General features: G+C 39.8%; 1 protein-coding gene across 2 annotated transcripts; it reads right to left on the bottom strand.

The window, feature by feature from the left end:
- Nucleotides 1-2,803: 2,803 nt before the first annotated feature.
- LOC126376509 (protein Cep89 homolog) lies at nucleotides 2,804-17,034 on the bottom strand. Of its 2 annotated transcripts, XM_050023950.1 has the most exons (14): nucleotides 16,679-17,034; nucleotides 15,407-15,653; nucleotides 13,834-14,000; nucleotides 12,497-12,734; nucleotides 11,692-11,827; nucleotides 10,345-10,487; nucleotides 9,364-9,471; nucleotides 8,832-9,125; nucleotides 8,540-8,699; nucleotides 7,908-8,075; nucleotides 6,156-6,312; nucleotides 5,417-5,500; nucleotides 4,782-4,885; nucleotides 2,804-3,765 (listed from the first exon to the last, which is right to left on the bottom strand). In XM_050023950.1, the coding sequence occupies exons 1-14, from the start codon at nucleotides 16,709-16,711 to the stop codon at nucleotides 3,603-3,605; spliced, it is 2,202 nt and encodes a 733-aa protein (XP_049879907.1). In that variant the 5' UTR covers nucleotides 16,712-17,034; the 3' UTR covers nucleotides 2,804-3,602. The 2 variants fall into 2 exon arrangements, with proteins under 2 accessions (XP_049879907.1, XP_049879905.1); XM_050023948.1 differs by lacking the exon at nucleotides 16,679-17,034 and having other exon boundaries at nucleotides 15,407-15,786.
- Between the last annotated feature and the right edge of the window lie 1,157 nt (nucleotides 17,035-18,191).

Here is an 18,191-nt window from a genome sequence, read left to right as displayed (position 1 = left end):
AATTCTTTCAAATATTTTTCCACTCAGACGACGCCCAGAGCCGAGGTTCGCGCCCTACTGTGCACCCTCAGGCCTGTTGTCTTAAACGTTGTACCGGGTGAGAGCCTTCAGCGCTCCCCATTTTTCCGGCCAAGTAATTAATGCCATCTGCCGCAAATCTACAATAAGTAAAGTAAAAAAAACTGGATTCCAGAGCTGGGTCACATTATTCCAGTAATATTTAAGCGTTGTAATACCAACTCGTGTCACAAGACAGCACAATAATAACAATAAGGGACTATCCAGGCTACGTTCCACAAAAAAAATGTAGATGGCGCTGTACAGAGCAGGCTTCGTTAAACCTTCTCATTTCATGGCTAACAGAATTATACATCTTTTATTTTTGTTTGTGGGTATAAATGATGACCCTTGTTATTACATCCAGGCATAACACATCTTCCACCCATTATAGATAGATAGATAGATAGATAGATAGATAGAATACTTTATTGAGCACAATGGACACAAAATACAGAGATAAGGACAACATACACAGAAAAGCACAACAGGCGGCCTTATTGCTCATGCAGCAATCATTATCCTCTTAACGTTGAGATTTCAGAACAAAAGAACATTCGGTCTTACGACTTTATTATTCTGATCAAAATAAAGAAACGAAATATAGGTAGCAACGTAATTCTGTACCATATCTGATCTAAATATCAAGTAACAATATTTTTTATGTTATGTCCCTGCCACTACATTATATTTTTGAATAATTATGAAAATAGGTAATTATCACGTTTAATTTGTACGGTCACGAGCATTAATATGTATACACTTTGGTACCATGTCACATTAAGTTTTTTGACAAATTGAACTGTAAGTCTCACTAAATGTCAAATATGTTAGTGCGACAGAGTCCTAAAGTGGGTTCATTATATTGCTCATGACTGTACCACGCCGTTTATACTGGTTTTGGAGAACGTAGCTTAGCTAGCCTCCCACATTATATTTTCCATATTTTGTTCAGTTGTGTGACATGAGGCACCACCTATCCACGACTATCGGAACTACTAACGATTAGCGCCACCTAGTGGATTAGTAATTTATACGAGGCGTACCAAGCGCCACCTGGTGTGTATAGGATGTGTGTGCGACGTCTGACACCATTCGATTCAAGTCTAAACTATGTTCGAGGGGGGTGAGGTAAACCTAGCTCAGACGCTGGTGGGGAGCGGAGAGTTGCCGTTCCGTTCTCCGGATATTCCTGTGATCAACTGGAGTAATGTGAATAGGGCTTAAATATTACATTTATAATTAACATTAATAAAATTTGTATAACACATAATATCTATTGTAAAAATCTTAAAATATCAACGGCAGTGTCACATACACTAGAAACATTCCAAGATACACTAAGGGTGGTATTAATAAACTAAACTCAGCTGAGACTGTCCTTAAGATCCCGCTCAAGTCCCTGTTTTTATATGAGAACTGTCACATTGACATGATCTTGAGGGCAGTTTCGAAGCTGAGATTAGTTTATTAATACTGCCTTATGTATAATCGTCTGATTCCTGCAGACACCTCAGACATTTTCCTATCCGCCGAAAAGGAAAGAACAGATCATTGACAACTGTCAATTTTAAAATCAATGAGTGAATGAATAACCCGGGCGAATCAAATAGGCATCTCGCTGATATGCAACCCGCTGTCACACCCCGGACACTTCATACAAACAACCTCGTTTTACACAGACACCACACATTGACATTATCGTACACGCGCATCTATGTGTATGACGTGTGACGTCATACGATTCAAGTCTAAACTGTGTTCAAGTGGGAGGGGGGTGAGGTAAACCTAGCTGAGTCGCTGGTGGGGGGACGGAGAGTTGCCGTTCTATAACTTATAAAACGGTAACTCTCCGCCCTTTAAATTTAAAAAGAAATAAGTGGACAACTAAACTTTTGAGAGGGTACCAAGTTTAATTTTTTTAAATTGACGTGTGTTCCATAAATTTTATGGCTGTCAATTAAGTACCTGTCTCTTTCCTTTTCGGCGGATAAGAAAATGACGGGTAAGTATAACTTAAAATAAAATTTGATGGTGTGTACTTTCGAGTTTAGTTCAGTAAGTTTTGTCTGTCAACCAGAATGAAGCCCAACTATCTTATTCTAAACTTCTCTATTCATCTCTTACACAATACTCTTTCTAACTCTATCACCGACCATCTTTCTCGTAAAAGTAGAGTTCATAATAGACTAGATGATTTAATCTAGTCAATAGAGATATTTTTTTCTAATTGTCAAAACGGTTCATTTATACAGGGTGTTAGTGACATCGTAACGAATACTCAGAGGGATGATTCAGACCATGATTCTGAGTTAATATCAAGTGGAATTTTCCGTCGCAAAATTCATGTTATTTTTTTAGTTTTTTTAAATTATTTTCAATTCTATACTTTTGCGATGGAAAATTACACTTGATATTAACTCAGAATAATCAGCTGAATCATCCCTCTCAGTATTCGTTACGATGTCACTTACACCCCATACAAGTACATACAGTAGCCATACAAGTAGGTATGGGTGTTAGTGACACTGTAACGAATACTGAAGAGGATGATTCAGACCATGATTCTGAGACGATATCAAGTGGAATTTCCTATCGGAGAAGTCATGAAAATTTTAGACCTTTTTTAAATTATTTTCCATTCCATACTTTTGCGACGGAAAATTCCACTTGATACCAACTCAGAATCATGGCCTGAATCATCCCTCAAAGTTTTCGTTACGATGTTACTAACACCCTGTATTTGTAACATATTTGGTTCGACCATTATTTTATTATAGGCGGCGATACGGCTCACCATTAACACGTTGGTCTAACAGAAAGCTCGGTGAGGTGTGGGTACTTTGTTTATGCACCTCTGACTACCCCAGTAGTACAGGTAACGTCATCATTAAAGATGGTCAAACGTCGTACTCAATGTTACGTTATTTTGAATTAAAATACATAATTACGTCAAAACGAAAAATGAGATTGATTTTTGATCATCTTAGACAGGCTTCTATTTCTAGATTACTATTTTATAATTTATCTTTGACCCAGTCAAATGCCTTATTCTGTTGAATAATGTGAGTAAAAGACGACTATACTTTCTTATCAAGCCTTCCATCTCTTTCTAACCCTTCCTTCTTCTTCCGTCTTTATTGTGTAAGTAGATTTTATAATTCTAAATGGATATGAAAAAGAGAAGACAATCTTCTCCTATAAAAGTCTTCTATCCATGACCTTTTGCCGTCTTTCTTGTGGACATGGACTTCGAAATTCTAATGTGAGAATGAGAATATAATCAAATGGATGAATAATGACTGCATTTTCTCTCACGAAGCTTCTCTACACATCTCCTTCTAACTTTACTTCTGTCGTCTTTCTAGTGGAAGTAAATTTTATAATTCTAAATGACGCTAAATTGTGAGAAAAAGAAGACAATCTTCTTCAATAAGTCATCTGTATCCATCTCTCTCTGCCGTGTTTCTTTTGGATAAAGACTTCGAGAAAGAAAATGAGAATGCGTGAATCTTCTCTCGCGATGCTTTTCTATGCGTCTCCATCTAACTCTTTCTTCTTCTGCCGTCTTTCTCCTGGAAGTACCCACCTGGCCCCGGCACCAGCTTAACGTTCTTGCTTTGTCTCTTCTCTTCTATCTTAAGTGACGGGGATCTGTCAGTGTCGGAGACTATGCCCTGGAGACGATGGGTGTTCGTTTGGCTTAGCCTGTGAAGAAGAGGAGAGTCAGAGATTTGATATACTTTGGTATACATTATCTTCTTCTCTCGGACACAAAACACCCCATGTTACACAGACCTACACATTGACGTTATCGTACACGCGCATGTAATTGATAACTAAAGTAAAACCGAGGGGGGGTGAGGTACACCTAGCTGCGCAAAGGGTTACAGTGTAAAAATATAACCAAAACAACATACATGTTTATTTACTCAAACAGTATGGGGAACTGTCAAAATTTAAGAACACTCAACAGTAGCGACACCTGATGGGAGAAATAAAAATAGGCAGTTTCTATCGTCTTTGAGCCATGTCAGGGGCCTTTGGCGGCTCAATAGTAACCCTGACACCAGGGTTGATGGGGTTGGTAATCCACCTCACAACCCACACGATAGGAGATCGTCATTAATTTATGTTCGTCTGAGTTATGCTGTTTTATTTTCTCTTTTTTGTGCATTGTTAGTTTTTTGTGATGTGTAATTTGGATAATGACATAGTAAATCATTTTATTATTATTTCATAATTAATGTACCTAATGATTGACATTTGAATTATCAATTTTATTTTATTTAACTATTCGCATGTTATAATTTAAATAACTAAAAATGTAGACTGTGTAGAATGTAGAGTGTTTCTTCTATGCTGTTCTGGGAGCATATAAAAAACATAGAACACGTTCAGCTGCTTCTCTTCCCGGGCATGGCGTAAAAACCGACAGAGGGATTGTGTCCTCTAACATGATGGACTAATGTTGTGGGCGATAGGCTGATCCCTTATCACCATAAGGTTCATCATATCCATCTTTGGACTTCGTATCAACAGTGGCTGCAAGTTGTCTTTGATTACTTGTGGCTCTGCCCACCCCATTTAGGGATTACGGGCGTGAGTTTATGTATGTATGTATGTATGTATGTAAAAATGTAGACCGAATGTTAAATGCTGAGCATCTGCAAACTGTGATACCATTTTTATTGCGAATAAATGATTATGAATTATGAACTAACCTGACTTCTTCCACGTCGGCCACCTTGTCAATGAGGCTGCGGATGATGCCCTCCTTGTGCTCCAGAGCCAGGCTGGCGCGCTCCAGCTCGCGACGGTACTCTATCTGCACATTCCTTGTTATCAATAGGTATGTTTAAACCATAGACTTCGTATAACAAATAGGCACCAATCATCACCTCCCCAGCATTATCTCGTTTTCCACAGGGTCCGCTTACCTAACCTGAAGATTTCACAGGTCCGGTTTTTTACAGAAGCGACTCCCTGTCTGACCTTCCAACCCGCGAAGGGAAAATCAACCCAATACAGGTTAGGTCACATACCTCCGAAAATACATTTTTCGGGAATGTGGGTTGTTTTCCTTCACCATTTTATAATCATTTATGATCCAAACATGAATTCGATAACAAATTCGGCTATCATTGGTTTAGGCCTGCGCTGGAACCTGCGACCTCATCTAAGCAAGCAATATTGCTATTTGACAGTTGTTTGCATTGCGCACTTACATTTATATACGCAAATGTCAAATTGCAATATTGCTTTCTTAGATGAATAGCTTCGAATGGCCATTTTAACCCCTCAGTTTAACTCGCCAGGCGGTCACAGCTCAGCCATTAGTGATTAGTGTTTCACTGACCTGCGCAGCCGCAGCCCGTCGCTCCTGCTCCTTGATCCGTCGCTCGAGCTCTTCCAGCGACGTGTGGGCACGAGATTTCACTATCTATGGACAGTTTTTTTTAGATCTCATAATCAACTCCGGGCACTGCATACAAAACACTTCGTTTCACACAGACACTACACATTGACGTTATCGTACACGCGCATACGTATGTGACGTTTGACGTCAATACGAATGAAGACTAAAGTAAGACCGAGGGGGGTGAGGTAAGCCTAGCTCAGCCGCCGGTGGGGAGCGGAGAGTTGCCATTCTATACGTAGTGTTATTATTTACTCTATGCTAACGCGTGAATGTGTGCGAGATTGTCCGTGCGGTTTACGGCCATATAAGACTAAAGTAACAAAGACAAAAAAAGGGACAAAGAAAAAAAAAATTAAAGTGAGTGAGTGTCTGTGAGTAGTGTAGTAAAGTGACAAATAAAAGAGAAGGTGCAGGTCGTGTGTCGTATCGGGAGGTGAAGGTTTTGGCGGGAAGAAGAGAGGAATGGCGATTACTCCACCGACAAGAGCGCAGCTCTTAAATAGAGAGAGAGAGAAGACTAAAGTAAGACCTAGAGGGGATGAGGTCAGCACCCGATACGACTTGGTGGAAAGGGTTACCGTTCTATACGTAGTTATTCTACGCCTTAACGTCTTTATACAGAACGAAATACCTTGAGTTTTTGGACCTGCCAGCCTTATTCAGTGTCGTTGCCTACCTTGATCTCCCCCTTGATGGTGTTGAGTGCCTGCAGCGCGTGTCTGAGCGGCTCCTGGCCCTGCCGGCTGGGCTGCTGGCTGCGGCGCACGCGTGACATGCGAGCCTTCGCCGCCTGAACTCGCGACCGGAATATCACCGCGGCTTTACGGTACAACCTGCAATAGATTTTTCCTCGCCTTATCTCTTTAACACTTTCAAGGAAAGAGCGTCTAATGACGTTCCGATTCTAAGGTGTCATACTATCTACTATGAACCATCAAACACAACATAACACAATACATACATAACAGACATTACATAACATAAACATCACATCACACAACACAGACATCATTCATTCATTCAGTCAGTCATCATTACATTACATTACATAATACTATAGATAGTATGACACCTTAGAATCGAAACGACATTAGACGTTCTGTCCTTGAAAGTGTTAAGCAATAAGGCCGCCATTTGCCATGTACCATGTAATTTGCTAAGTGTTTCTGTTATTATTTATTTTTATTTCGGTGCAATCACTACATATTATAAAACAAAATCGCTTTGTCTGTCCCTATATCCCTATGTACGCTTAAATCTTTAAAACTACGCAACGGATTTTGATGCGGTTTATTTAATAGATAGAGTGGTTCAAGAGGAAGGTTTATATGTATAATAACATCTATTAAAACCTCCGTGGTCTAGTGGTTAGAGCGTTAGGCTCACGATCTGGAGGTCCGGGTTCGATTCCCGATGGGGACATTGTCGAAATCACTTTGTGAGACTGTCCTTTGTTTGGTAAGTACTTTTCAGGCTTGAATAACTGATTGTCCGAAAAAGTAAGATGATTCCGTGCTTCGGACGGCACGTTAAGCCGTTGGTCCCGGCTATTAGCCGTAAAAACACCTCCACCAACCCGCAGTGGAGCAGCGTGAGGGAGTATGCTCCATACCCCCTCCGGTTGATTAAGGGGACGCCTGTACCCAGCAGTGGGACGTATATAGGCTGTTTATGTTATGTTATATTACTATAATCAAGCTTTAATTTAAATGGTGGACATTATACAGGGTGTAAGTGACATCGTAACGAATACTGAGGGGGATGATTCAGCCCATGATTCTGAGTTAATATCAAGTGGAATTTTCCGTCGCAAAATTCATGGTTTTTTTTAGGTTTTTTTAAATTATTTTCAATTCTATACTTTTGCGATTGAAAATTCCACTTGATATTAACTCAGAATAATCAGCTGAATCATCCCTCTCAGTATTCGTTACGATGTCAATTACACCCCGTACAAGTACATACGGTAGCCATACAAGTAGGTATGGGTGTTAGTGACACTGTAACGAATATTGAAGGGGATGATTCAGACCATGATTCTGAGTCGATATCAAGTGGAATTTCCTGTCGGAAAAGTCATGAAAATTTTAGTGCTTTTTTAAATTATTTTCCGTTCCATACTTTTGAGACGGAAAATTTCACTTGATATCAACTCAGAATCATGACCTGAATCATCCGTCAAAGTTTTCGTTACGATGTCACTAAAACCCTGTATAAGTGTAACAATTTGCCTTTATAGATACTATTCAAGATACAACTTTGTGACATGTTTCATTTCATCTTGATCGTGTATTTTATGAAAATACAATGGCGATGCTGAGCTTCAAATTCCGCTGAGTTTCATTTTCATCACCCTATTAAATACTGCGCCCTTCCTCTGCACATCGACAATCTACTCTGCCAACACATAGAAGAGGAAGAATCTCACCTGACGTTCTTCAACGCAGTGTTCAGCTCCACCTGAACAGCCTCGTGATCCTTGCACAGCTTATCATACTTCTCTTCCACGAGCTTCAGCTGTTCTTCTAGCTTCTTGTTCTGTTCTGTTTTGCGTTCGTTCTCCATACTGTACTGGTGCTTTAATTCTTCTAGAAGACTGGAATGGAGAATGGAAGAATAAGTGACATTGGGAATTCGAAATACAGGGTGTAACGAATACTGGGGGGGATGATTCAGCTCATAATTCTAAGTTGTTATCAAGTGGAATGGAAGTTGAATCATCTCCCTCAGTATTCGTTACGGTGCCACTAACATCCTGTACGTATAGGTAATAAGTAAATAGTTTCGCTAGTAGTCTGCATACTGACCCCGCCGGCGGCGGTGCGGACGATTTCCCTCATTCAGCGCTTATTGTTATCGGGCCACTAGGGTCGATTAATTCTTTCAAATATACTTAATCCTCTCAGACGAAGCGCTGAGCCGAGGTTCGCGCCCAATTGAGCACCCTCAAGCCTGTTGTCTTAGTACCGGATGAGAACCGTCAGCGCTCCCCATTTGCCCGGCCAAGTAGTTAGCGGCTTCTACGCGTAATATCTTTGTTTATGTTGTGAGCGCACTGACCGCTTGCAGTGGTCGAGGCGGCGCTCGTGCAGGTCTGCGGGCACGGTGCGCGCGCGCAGCACGTGCAGCTGCGCCGCCGTGCCGGCCGACGCGTCTAGCTGGGACTTCACCGTGAAGTACTCGCGGTGGACCGTCTCGTAGTCGCGCATCATGGCTGCCACTGGGGATAGATCAATAGGAATAATGGTTGTGTCGGACAAAACTTAACTATCATAAAAAAGCTGGAAAATCCTTGGATATATCGGGAGCGGCTGTGACGTGAACTTATTTGTGCCCATAAACGGAAACTTACTTTTATCCTCATACAACTCATACACCTCTTTCAACTTTGACTCTGCGCGTTCGGCTCGTTCTAACAAAGTCGCTTTCTCAATATCAGCCGTCTCTTTCTCGACCACTAACTTCTTATAGCTCTGTTTCACTTGCGCCAGTTCCTCTTCTAAACTCTGAACTCTTTCCGTCAAAGATTTATTTTCAGAGACAATCTGTTTAGATTTTCTGTTCATGTTTTCGAATTGTTTCTCGTAATCAAGAATCAGGCTGTCCTTCTCTTGTAGGTTTTCTTGATATGCGTCGAATAGGGGTGCTAGAGAGAGATAACAATAGATTAGTTACGTTGTTTACGTTTTCGCGGTCTTACATCGTATTGTCATGTGTCCGAATCCCGGCTCGAACTTAACCACTGAATTCGACTATACTTAACAAATGTTATGTTTAATGAAATGTTGTGTCTCACTCGCACTTACACGTTAGGCGGCACACGTCAAGAATGTGATTTTTGTATGAAGTGACCGGTGTGCGCCACTACAGAGGAAATAAATTACCTAGAGCCTGTGCACTTAGTAATCCAGACAAATCAACGACTCTTGATGTGTTGGTGTGTTCCTCGTGGCCACTTTTGGTGGAGTGTCCTTCATCAGTGTTGCCAGCATCTGTGCAAATAAAAAAGACGAATTAACACCTATGAGGTGGTATGGCGGTGGTTGGAATGGTTGGTGTTCGGTTTTGACAGCCACATCAGAGCCCACCACAACAACGACCCGGGATAGATATTTAGGAGTAGCCGTCGCCGGATACGGTTTGGACGACATGATGATGATGATGATGATGGTGGTGGAATGGCGCGACAGCTTAAATGAGTTTCTTTACGATATAGATGGCACTGTACAGATTTTCCTTCGTTTAAAATTCTAATTTCATGGATAACAGATATAAAAAAAAATGTTTATTTACTTTAAAAGTAGATTTTTACAATACAAGGGCTCGGGGTCTCCTTTTAAGCAAGAAGTTGCTTGTAGTAGGAGGCTCCGCTCTTCCATAACTATTTTATATATATGTAAACTAATAATTATGTGTACGTGTGTAATTGTGTATGTGAGGGTGTGTATGGGTGTGTGTGAGTATGTGTAGTGTATGTGCGCTTATGCAGTGTATATGTACGTTGTATAATTATGTTATTCTATGTTATTCTAGATATGCATCTTTTATTTTTATGGGTATAAATGATGACCCTTTTTATTACACCTAGGCACAATTACAAATTACAACTTCCACTGATCATTATTCTGATCAAAATAAAGAGAAGCAATATAGGTAGCAACGTGTTATTTTAAGTGATCAAGAAAAGGATGGAGAGTGACTCAGGCTATTTTTTGTCTCTTTCTAAACATTTATCGGCAATTTAGGATACCAATTAGAACAATTAGAGCATCACGCCTGTATCCCTGAGGGGGTAGGCACAGCTAGATAGTATTATCGGGCATCGGCTTTAAGCATAGCGGGATAATACGCGAGTCTATACTAACCATGCCCCTTGCAGGGTAGACTGCTGAGCAGGGAATCGAGGCCACCATACTCCTCGCCAGGTTTGTACACTTTCGTTTCCGTCGCTAATGTTGGTACACTGCTGCGGATCTTCTCTTGGTATCTCGACAGCTGGACGTTTAGCCTGAAAGCAAGACACCTTTGTACAAACATTGTTCAGTATATAGGTATGTCGTGGCCAGCTTTTAGAATTGATCATTTTATGATAGATAGATAGATCTCTCTCTCTATTTAAGAGCTGCGCTCTTGTCGGTGGAGTAATCGCCATTCCTCTCTTCTTCCCGCCAAAACCTTCACCTCCCGATACGACACGACCTGCACCTTCTCTTTTATTTGTTTTATACATGTTATCCTTTTCCTTCTATATTGTTTGTTATAAATGAATCGTGTCGTATCAGGTGGCCAATCATATTTCCTGTCCGATTCTCTATAGTCTTCAATATGGTAGATAGATAGATAGATAGATAGATAAAATACTTTATTGAGCACAATGGACACAAAATACAGAGATAAGGACAACATATACAGAAATGAATGTTGCAATGATGTGCTCGATCATTTAATGAAATGGTCATATTTTCATGAAATAGAATATCACACGTTGGCCACATCATGATGTAGTTTGGCCAGAACAATGAACATAAAACGTTTAAACGCAACTAAAGTCATGAATACTTCATGATATGGCCAAACGTTGGCAATCATATCGTAAAATTAGTAACATTATCCACCGGTAGAGGCGCTGGTGTCGATTATAATTAAAACTTGATTGATATTACAATCGATGAATCAATGCAATTGTACAATTTTTCATGTCGAATAGGTACATAATTTTGAACCTTGAAAATCAGCGATTTGCTCGAAAGGGCAAAAACTTGCGCTGAGCTATGACCGTTTTGCGCTGCTGCAGCACACATACATACCTGGCGTGTGTTAAACATTTTGTATGTGGTGTGTATTTTTGTTGATTTGTATTGTATCATTGTGTGTCTGTAGACCAAATAAATTCATTTATCTATCTATCTAACCTAAGAAATTAATCGACTATTCGCATTTTTATTACACCACATAGCATGGCACCGCCTACATTAATGATATGGCCAAACGTTGATTGAAATATAATTAAACGTTGACGTTTCAACGGTCATACTGAGTTGGCTGTTTCATGAAATATGAGCATTTCATGGAAGGGTAATGGCATTGGAGCAGCGTGGTAGAGTATGCTCCATACCGACTCCGGTTGATTGTGTGCCTGTGCCCAGCAATGGGACGTATATAGGCTGTTTATGTATGTATGTTTATGTACAGGAATCAGCAGCATTGGGTACCTGTAAAGAACATCCTTAAGCGCCTGCATATCCTTCTGCAGCCGTGTGTTGTGCTCGCGAGCCTGGTTCAGCACTATCTGGCGACTGCTGCAGCTCATGCATACTTCCACCAGCGGTATAACTGTCTGGGGCACCTCTGAAATAGGCAAAGGACAAACAAGTCAAATGAGATTCTCTTTTCCGCCTAAAAGAAAAGGGAGATCATTCATTCGCTCATACCTTTTGATATGAATGAGTGAATGAATGAATGAATAACGCAGGCGATAAAAAATAGGCATCTCGCTGATATGAAACCCGTTTGACGTGTGCTATCGACTTAATTCTGACGGATTATTGGCCAATATAAAATTGTAGGAGTTTTTTTTTTAATTTCCGCCTAAAATTAGATAGTATTTACTGGAATTAGCACCACTGTCTTCTTGTATCATGTGGGTTGTGAGGTGGATTACCAACCTCATCGACCCTGGTGTCGGGGTTGTTATTGAGCCGTCAAAGGCCCCTGACATGGCTCACATAGCTTGCTTACTGACATCAGTAAGAAGTAACCGGGACCAACGGTTTAACGTGTCTTCCAAAGCACGGATCATTTTATTTTCGGACATTCAGGTGATCAGCCTGTAATGTCATAACCAAATTAGACATCACAAAGCCATTTACATTATAAATCCTCACTGGGATTCGAACTTGGGACCTCTGAATCGTGAACCCAACGCTTAATCACTGGATCACAGATAATTTTATGTTTTTATTCACTCCTGGTTCAACATAGAAGCAATTTCAATTACAATAATGAATGTTTACCAACCTCTATCAGGCACTTCAAACCTCTTGACTCTCTCTTCCAACTCTTTATTTTTTCTCTCTAATTCTCTATTGTTCTCTTTCTCTTCTTTAATGACTTGCTTACACTCATCTACGTATTTGACTAGAGTGGAGTATTGTCCTTTGAGCTGATCATTCTCTTCTGCAAATAATTTGTTGTACTCCAAAACAGTTTTCAGTTTCTCTTTTAATTTTGCTATGTGGGAGTCCTTTTCTGATATCTGCGGTAGACGGATAAAAAAACATATTTCAGTTTGTTTTTCCTTTCCGGGTTAGAAGGTCAGACGTTACTGGCAGTCGCTACTATAAAGAACCGGACCTGTCAAATGTTCAGGTTAGGTAAGCGGACCCTGTGAAAAACGGGATAACAGCGGGGGAAATGGGATTTGGGTTGTAGGTTTAGGTTTATATTAGTATTAATTTAATTTCTGTTTTTCTATATAATATATTACATACATATATAAACTCACGCCTATTTCCTACCAGGGTAAGCAGAAGCTATGGAATTACATTTGCTTCGATCCTGACACACTTATCTTGCATCCTCCACATTCATCAATCGTTTCATACACGCACGCCGGTTCAGAGTAGATCGTATTGATCTATAAATATTATACGTTGAATATCTTCCTCGTCACGTAGGTCAGCTGGAAGAAATCTCTTTGTTTAGAGATAAGCTTACCTGTACTGTATGTTTTCTTTGTATGTTCCTTATGTCTGTTATATCGTGTCACCGTGTCTCTAGCATTATCCCGTTCTTCACAGGGGCCGCTTACCTAACCTGAAGATTTGACAGGTCCGGTTTCTTACAGAAGCGACTGCCTATGTGACCTTCCAACCCGCGAACGGAAAACCAACCCAATACAGATTAGGTCACATACTCTCGAGAAGGTGAGTTTCCTCACGATGTTTTCCTTCACCGCGGAGCACATGATAATCATTTTATGATCCAATATGAGTTCGAAAACAAATTCGACAATCATTAGTTTAGGCCTGTGCTGGATTCGTATTGTATTGTAAAAAAAACACTAAAATTTTCATGAATTTTCCGACGGAAAAATCCATTTGATATTAACTCAGAATCATGGTCTGCATCATCCCCCTTAGTATTCGTTACTATGTCACTAACACTCTGTATAGTTGTTACGAGCCAAGGGGCCTTTGGCGGCTCGATTGTATCCCTGACACCAGGATCGATCTTTGACCTGACAGCTCTCACGAAACTCGTTGGTGTAAGTCCGCGATACTGGGAATCTAACCGGCGCTCCCCGTTTGAGAAACAAGCAAGTGACACACAGGACCAGTGTTGTATAAACAAACCTGTACAACATTCTCTTCACAGCGATCTATGAGTGCAGTGATAAGTCCTTCGTATTTTTTGGTGAGTTTCCTCTTATGTTCCTTGGAGGACCGACCCTCCTTGGTGCTCGGTGAGGTCACCTCTGTCTGTAGGTTGCGTTTCCGTGGCGGTTTTGGAGGTTTGTCGCCTAAAATACGGAATAATTGTTTGTGTTAATTGTTTATTTTTTATAGTAATAATAATTATCACAAAAAAACATACATAAACAGCCATATACGTCCCACTGCTGAGCACAGGCCTCCCCCCAATCAACCGGATGGGGTATGGAGCATACTCCACCACGCTGCTCCAATGCGGGTTGGTGGTGTTTTTACTTCTAATAGCCGGGACCAACGGCTTAACGTGCCCTCCGAAGCACGGAATCATCTTACTTTTTCGGGCAATCAGGTGATGCAAGCCTGAAAAGTCCTTACCAAACAAAGGCCAGTCTCACAAAGTTATTTCGACAATGTCCCCATCGGGAATCGAACCCGGACCTCCAGATCGTGAGGCGAAAAAATAACTACATCTCGTATTTTTTTTAATAATATAGGCTCCATATAGACCACAAGCGGTCTATGAAGTGGTCTATGAAAGATCACGCTTACCTAGCAAATGCTTATTCACTCTAACTTTGAAGACACAGAACTCCTTATTTAACGCGGTAAAAACCCGGTATTATATGTTTTCACTAATATCAACTACTACAACTATTCAGAGGCGGAGGACAGGAGTCCTAGTACGGCTTTGAAATAGACTACTCTGGGCGCCATCACACTCGCGTCAGAGAGAAACCACTGCCCCATTTTTCCCTAAAAAATAGCATGGAGAATGCTACACCGACAAGAGCGTGAATCTTCAATTAGTGATGATGGTGATGAAAAATAACACTAAATGATAAAATTAAAAATTTTTGAAATAATAATAAGAACTCCGAGCTTGGTGGCGCAGCGGTGAATGCGCTCGGTCTGCGATTGTTGAAGTTAAGCAACTTTCGCAAAGGCCGGTCATAGGATGGGTGACCACAAAAAAAAAATTACATCACGACCTCCTCCGTGTTTCGGATGACACGTTAAGCAGTTGGTCCCGAGTGCATTAGCAGTCGTTAATAACCATCAATCCGCACTGGGCCCGCGTGATGGTTTAAGGCCCGTTCTCCCTATCCATCCATAGGGAAGGCCCGTGCCCCAGCAGTGGGGACGTTAAAGGGCTGATGATGATGATGATGAATAATAAGAACACAGCTAACCTACTTAAGACTACTTAATAATTTAAGATCTTTAAGCATCACACTAATTGTGTAGATTAATAAAAAAATAAAAAAGTTTATTTTGGTAAAACCTACGACACACTTATACATTTACAACATAAAAATATACACACATTAATATTTAGTTGGAAAACATAAAAGCCAACCAACCGATAAGAAAGAAGTTAAGATTCCGGCAAGCAACTAATTTTATAAAAGTTGCACATTTCATTTTCTTATCAGCTGAATAGGAAAGGGATGACAAATCTACAGCCGTGTTAATATACAAAAAGCATTTATCATACCAATAACATCTCTGGGATCCTCATACATCGGGTTATCATCAATGTAGACCTTCTCATCAGCCCGACTGATCACCGACTCGGTCCTCTTCATCACAGCGTCAAGGATATCCTTCCTCATGCTGGTACGTTTCTCCACACTGGATACGTTGAACTGTCTAACACTGGGTGTGAAATTACCGGAGAATGTAGACTTCTCCGGGCTAATGTGGACTAGGATGTTCTTGGAGGCTCTTCCATAGTATCGACCCTGGAATAATTTGCATGGTACAAATATCATCCTCATCATCTCCTAGCGTTATTCCGTTTTCTACAGGGTCCGCTTACCTAACTGTTGTATTTTTTGTCTGTTTTTGTAATGAAGTGTGTAGTGATGTTGTTTATATTCGGTGGCTATTGAGTTGCTTATTATTATGTATTTTGTATGTATGATATTTGTATGTATGTATTTACAAATGTATATTATGTATTTGTTATTATTGTTCATGTATTTATTGGTAAGTTGTACTTTATTTGCACCTTCAATCTTTAAATTTTGCTATACATATATTTCTTCGCCTTATGGTTGTCTGGAAGAAATGTCTTTAAGTGATAAGACCGCCATTAGCCATGTACCTAGTTAAGTCTCTTTTGTAACTATTTTCTTTTATTTTGGTGCAATAAACTATATTTGTATTTTGTATTTGTAAAATTAGTAAATTAAATAAATTAAAAATAAAGAAAATGTAAAAATATTTTATAAAATAACATAACATAAATAGCCTATATACGTCCCACTGCTGGGCACAGGCCTCCCCTCAATCAACCGCATACTCCACCACGCTGCTCCAATGCGGGTTGGTGGAGGTGTTTTTACGGCTAATAGCCGGGACCAACGGCTTAACGTGCCCTCCGAAGCACGGAATCATCTTACTTTTTCGGACAATCAGGTGATTCACGCCTGAAAAGTCCTTACCAAACTAATATTTTATATTAGTTTTTTTTATATCATATCCTAATTTATTTTTGATCCAGCAAAACTACTCAATTGTTCAATAACTATTAATACTATAAACCTAGTAGTGTATAAACAATATTATTTACGTTTTAACCCATTTACAAGTCTCAATCAAATAGGTAACATTGATATACAAATATACATATTGTAACTTCATATTAGTCCCAGATACAAGTTATAAAAACATGAAACTTAAACAAATGATTAAAAAAAATATTGACACAGTATTGAAATGTTTATAAGTATATGCAATAACAAAGGGCTTTGTTCTCACTTACTTTAGGAGAGGAATGCGTGAAACTTCCCTCCATAGTCAACTTCCTGCTTTTGACTCATGTTGCTCGTCCATTTCGCGACTTTCAAGTAAAAATAACTCACGATAAACAATGAAGAAAATGTTCCGTATTTTTCAGTTTTTTCTCACCTTCTTTGTGACTTACTTGTGACAAAAATGCGCTAAAATAGTTTTAGGTCACACGGAAACGAGAAAGTTTAAAACTAGGTCAAGAGAGTCCTTCGTTACCTTACTTTACGGAACAATATTGATAAAACTTTCAGGTTACGTAATATGTTAAATATAAACATTTAAAACGTCGGCTTTGTACTCTAAATAATTTAATAACATTTATTTATGTTAGGGAACAATTATCACAACCATTTGTAATAATAAAATCGATTATATCTTTAAAAAATTCAATAAATTCGTCACAGAAACTTTCTACGCCAACGCCGGTTGTTTGACAGTTTCGTTGCCATGGTAACAGAGCTACAACAGGGCACATTCATTTCATTGCTTCCTTTTTAACCAACTTCAAAATAACCTGAGATTGTATTGGTTCTGTGCTTGTTTCTTCTTTATACATTTTTCTGGGCAAGATAGTAGTTATACATAGATTAGCCTGTTTCTGATTCACCCGTTGAGCTAGGTAGAGATTACAGAATTCTACTTAAAAATATATGTACAAGAAAGTCAAGAAATAAAAAAATATAGGTACCTGAGAGGTTCCTAAGACGTTTTTATTTGGGTGTCGGTTTGGGTCGAAGTCTGAGACAGCTTTATTTACCGGGAGGTAAGTTACTCGTATGTAGGTAAATAAAATAAATCTACTCTATCCTATAAGCAAAAGAATACTTTATACCAACAGTGAATTAAATAGACCTGATTTACCTACTTACTTATGTACACTTTAATGACAATCCTCAATTAACTTTCATGCATGGCTCATGCCACACACCGAAATATAACACGATGGTAGGTATTAAAAGTTTTAAAATAAAACGAACGTAATCGATCGGCGTTCGTTATCATTTTCACCTTGTTATCAGCCGTTCACACGTGCGCTCGCTCACATGGCCACCTGTCGTCATTCAAGTGAATAAATTATTCAATAGATGGCGCTAGTAGTATTTGAAAGTCAACAAAATTAATTAACACGAGCGAAATGAGAAGTACGATAAATCGGTACAGCACGATCAGGCCGAATGACGTTTAGATTTGGCTGGGTAACAATGGCGAGTGCATGCGCGAGAACAGCTGAGCGATACCGGCGTCTCACTGCGGCGTTTTCACAAACTATCCAGTCGCATCATGTCTGCCCGCCGGTTCGGTGTATGACGCTCCGCGCAAGTGATAACCTAAAAACGCTGTGTTGTCGCTCCGTCCTCGCTAATTACCACTCGTTACAGTCCAAACCATTCATTTACTTTCGCAACTTTACCCTTTTGTTACTGTACAGTGTTCCAAACAGTGATTCCAAGTGTTTGTGATACGCACTAGCCGTATCCTTGTGG

Source organism: Pectinophora gossypiella, chromosome 21 (genome assembly GCF_024362695.1).
Source record: "Pectinophora gossypiella chromosome 21, ilPecGoss1.1, whole genome shotgun sequence".
Lineage (NCBI taxonomy): Eukaryota > Metazoa > Arthropoda > Insecta > Lepidoptera > Gelechiidae > Pectinophora > Pectinophora gossypiella.
The sequence above is the reverse complement of the archived record's forward strand: the minus strand, read 5'-3'. Positions and strand labels throughout refer to the sequence as shown.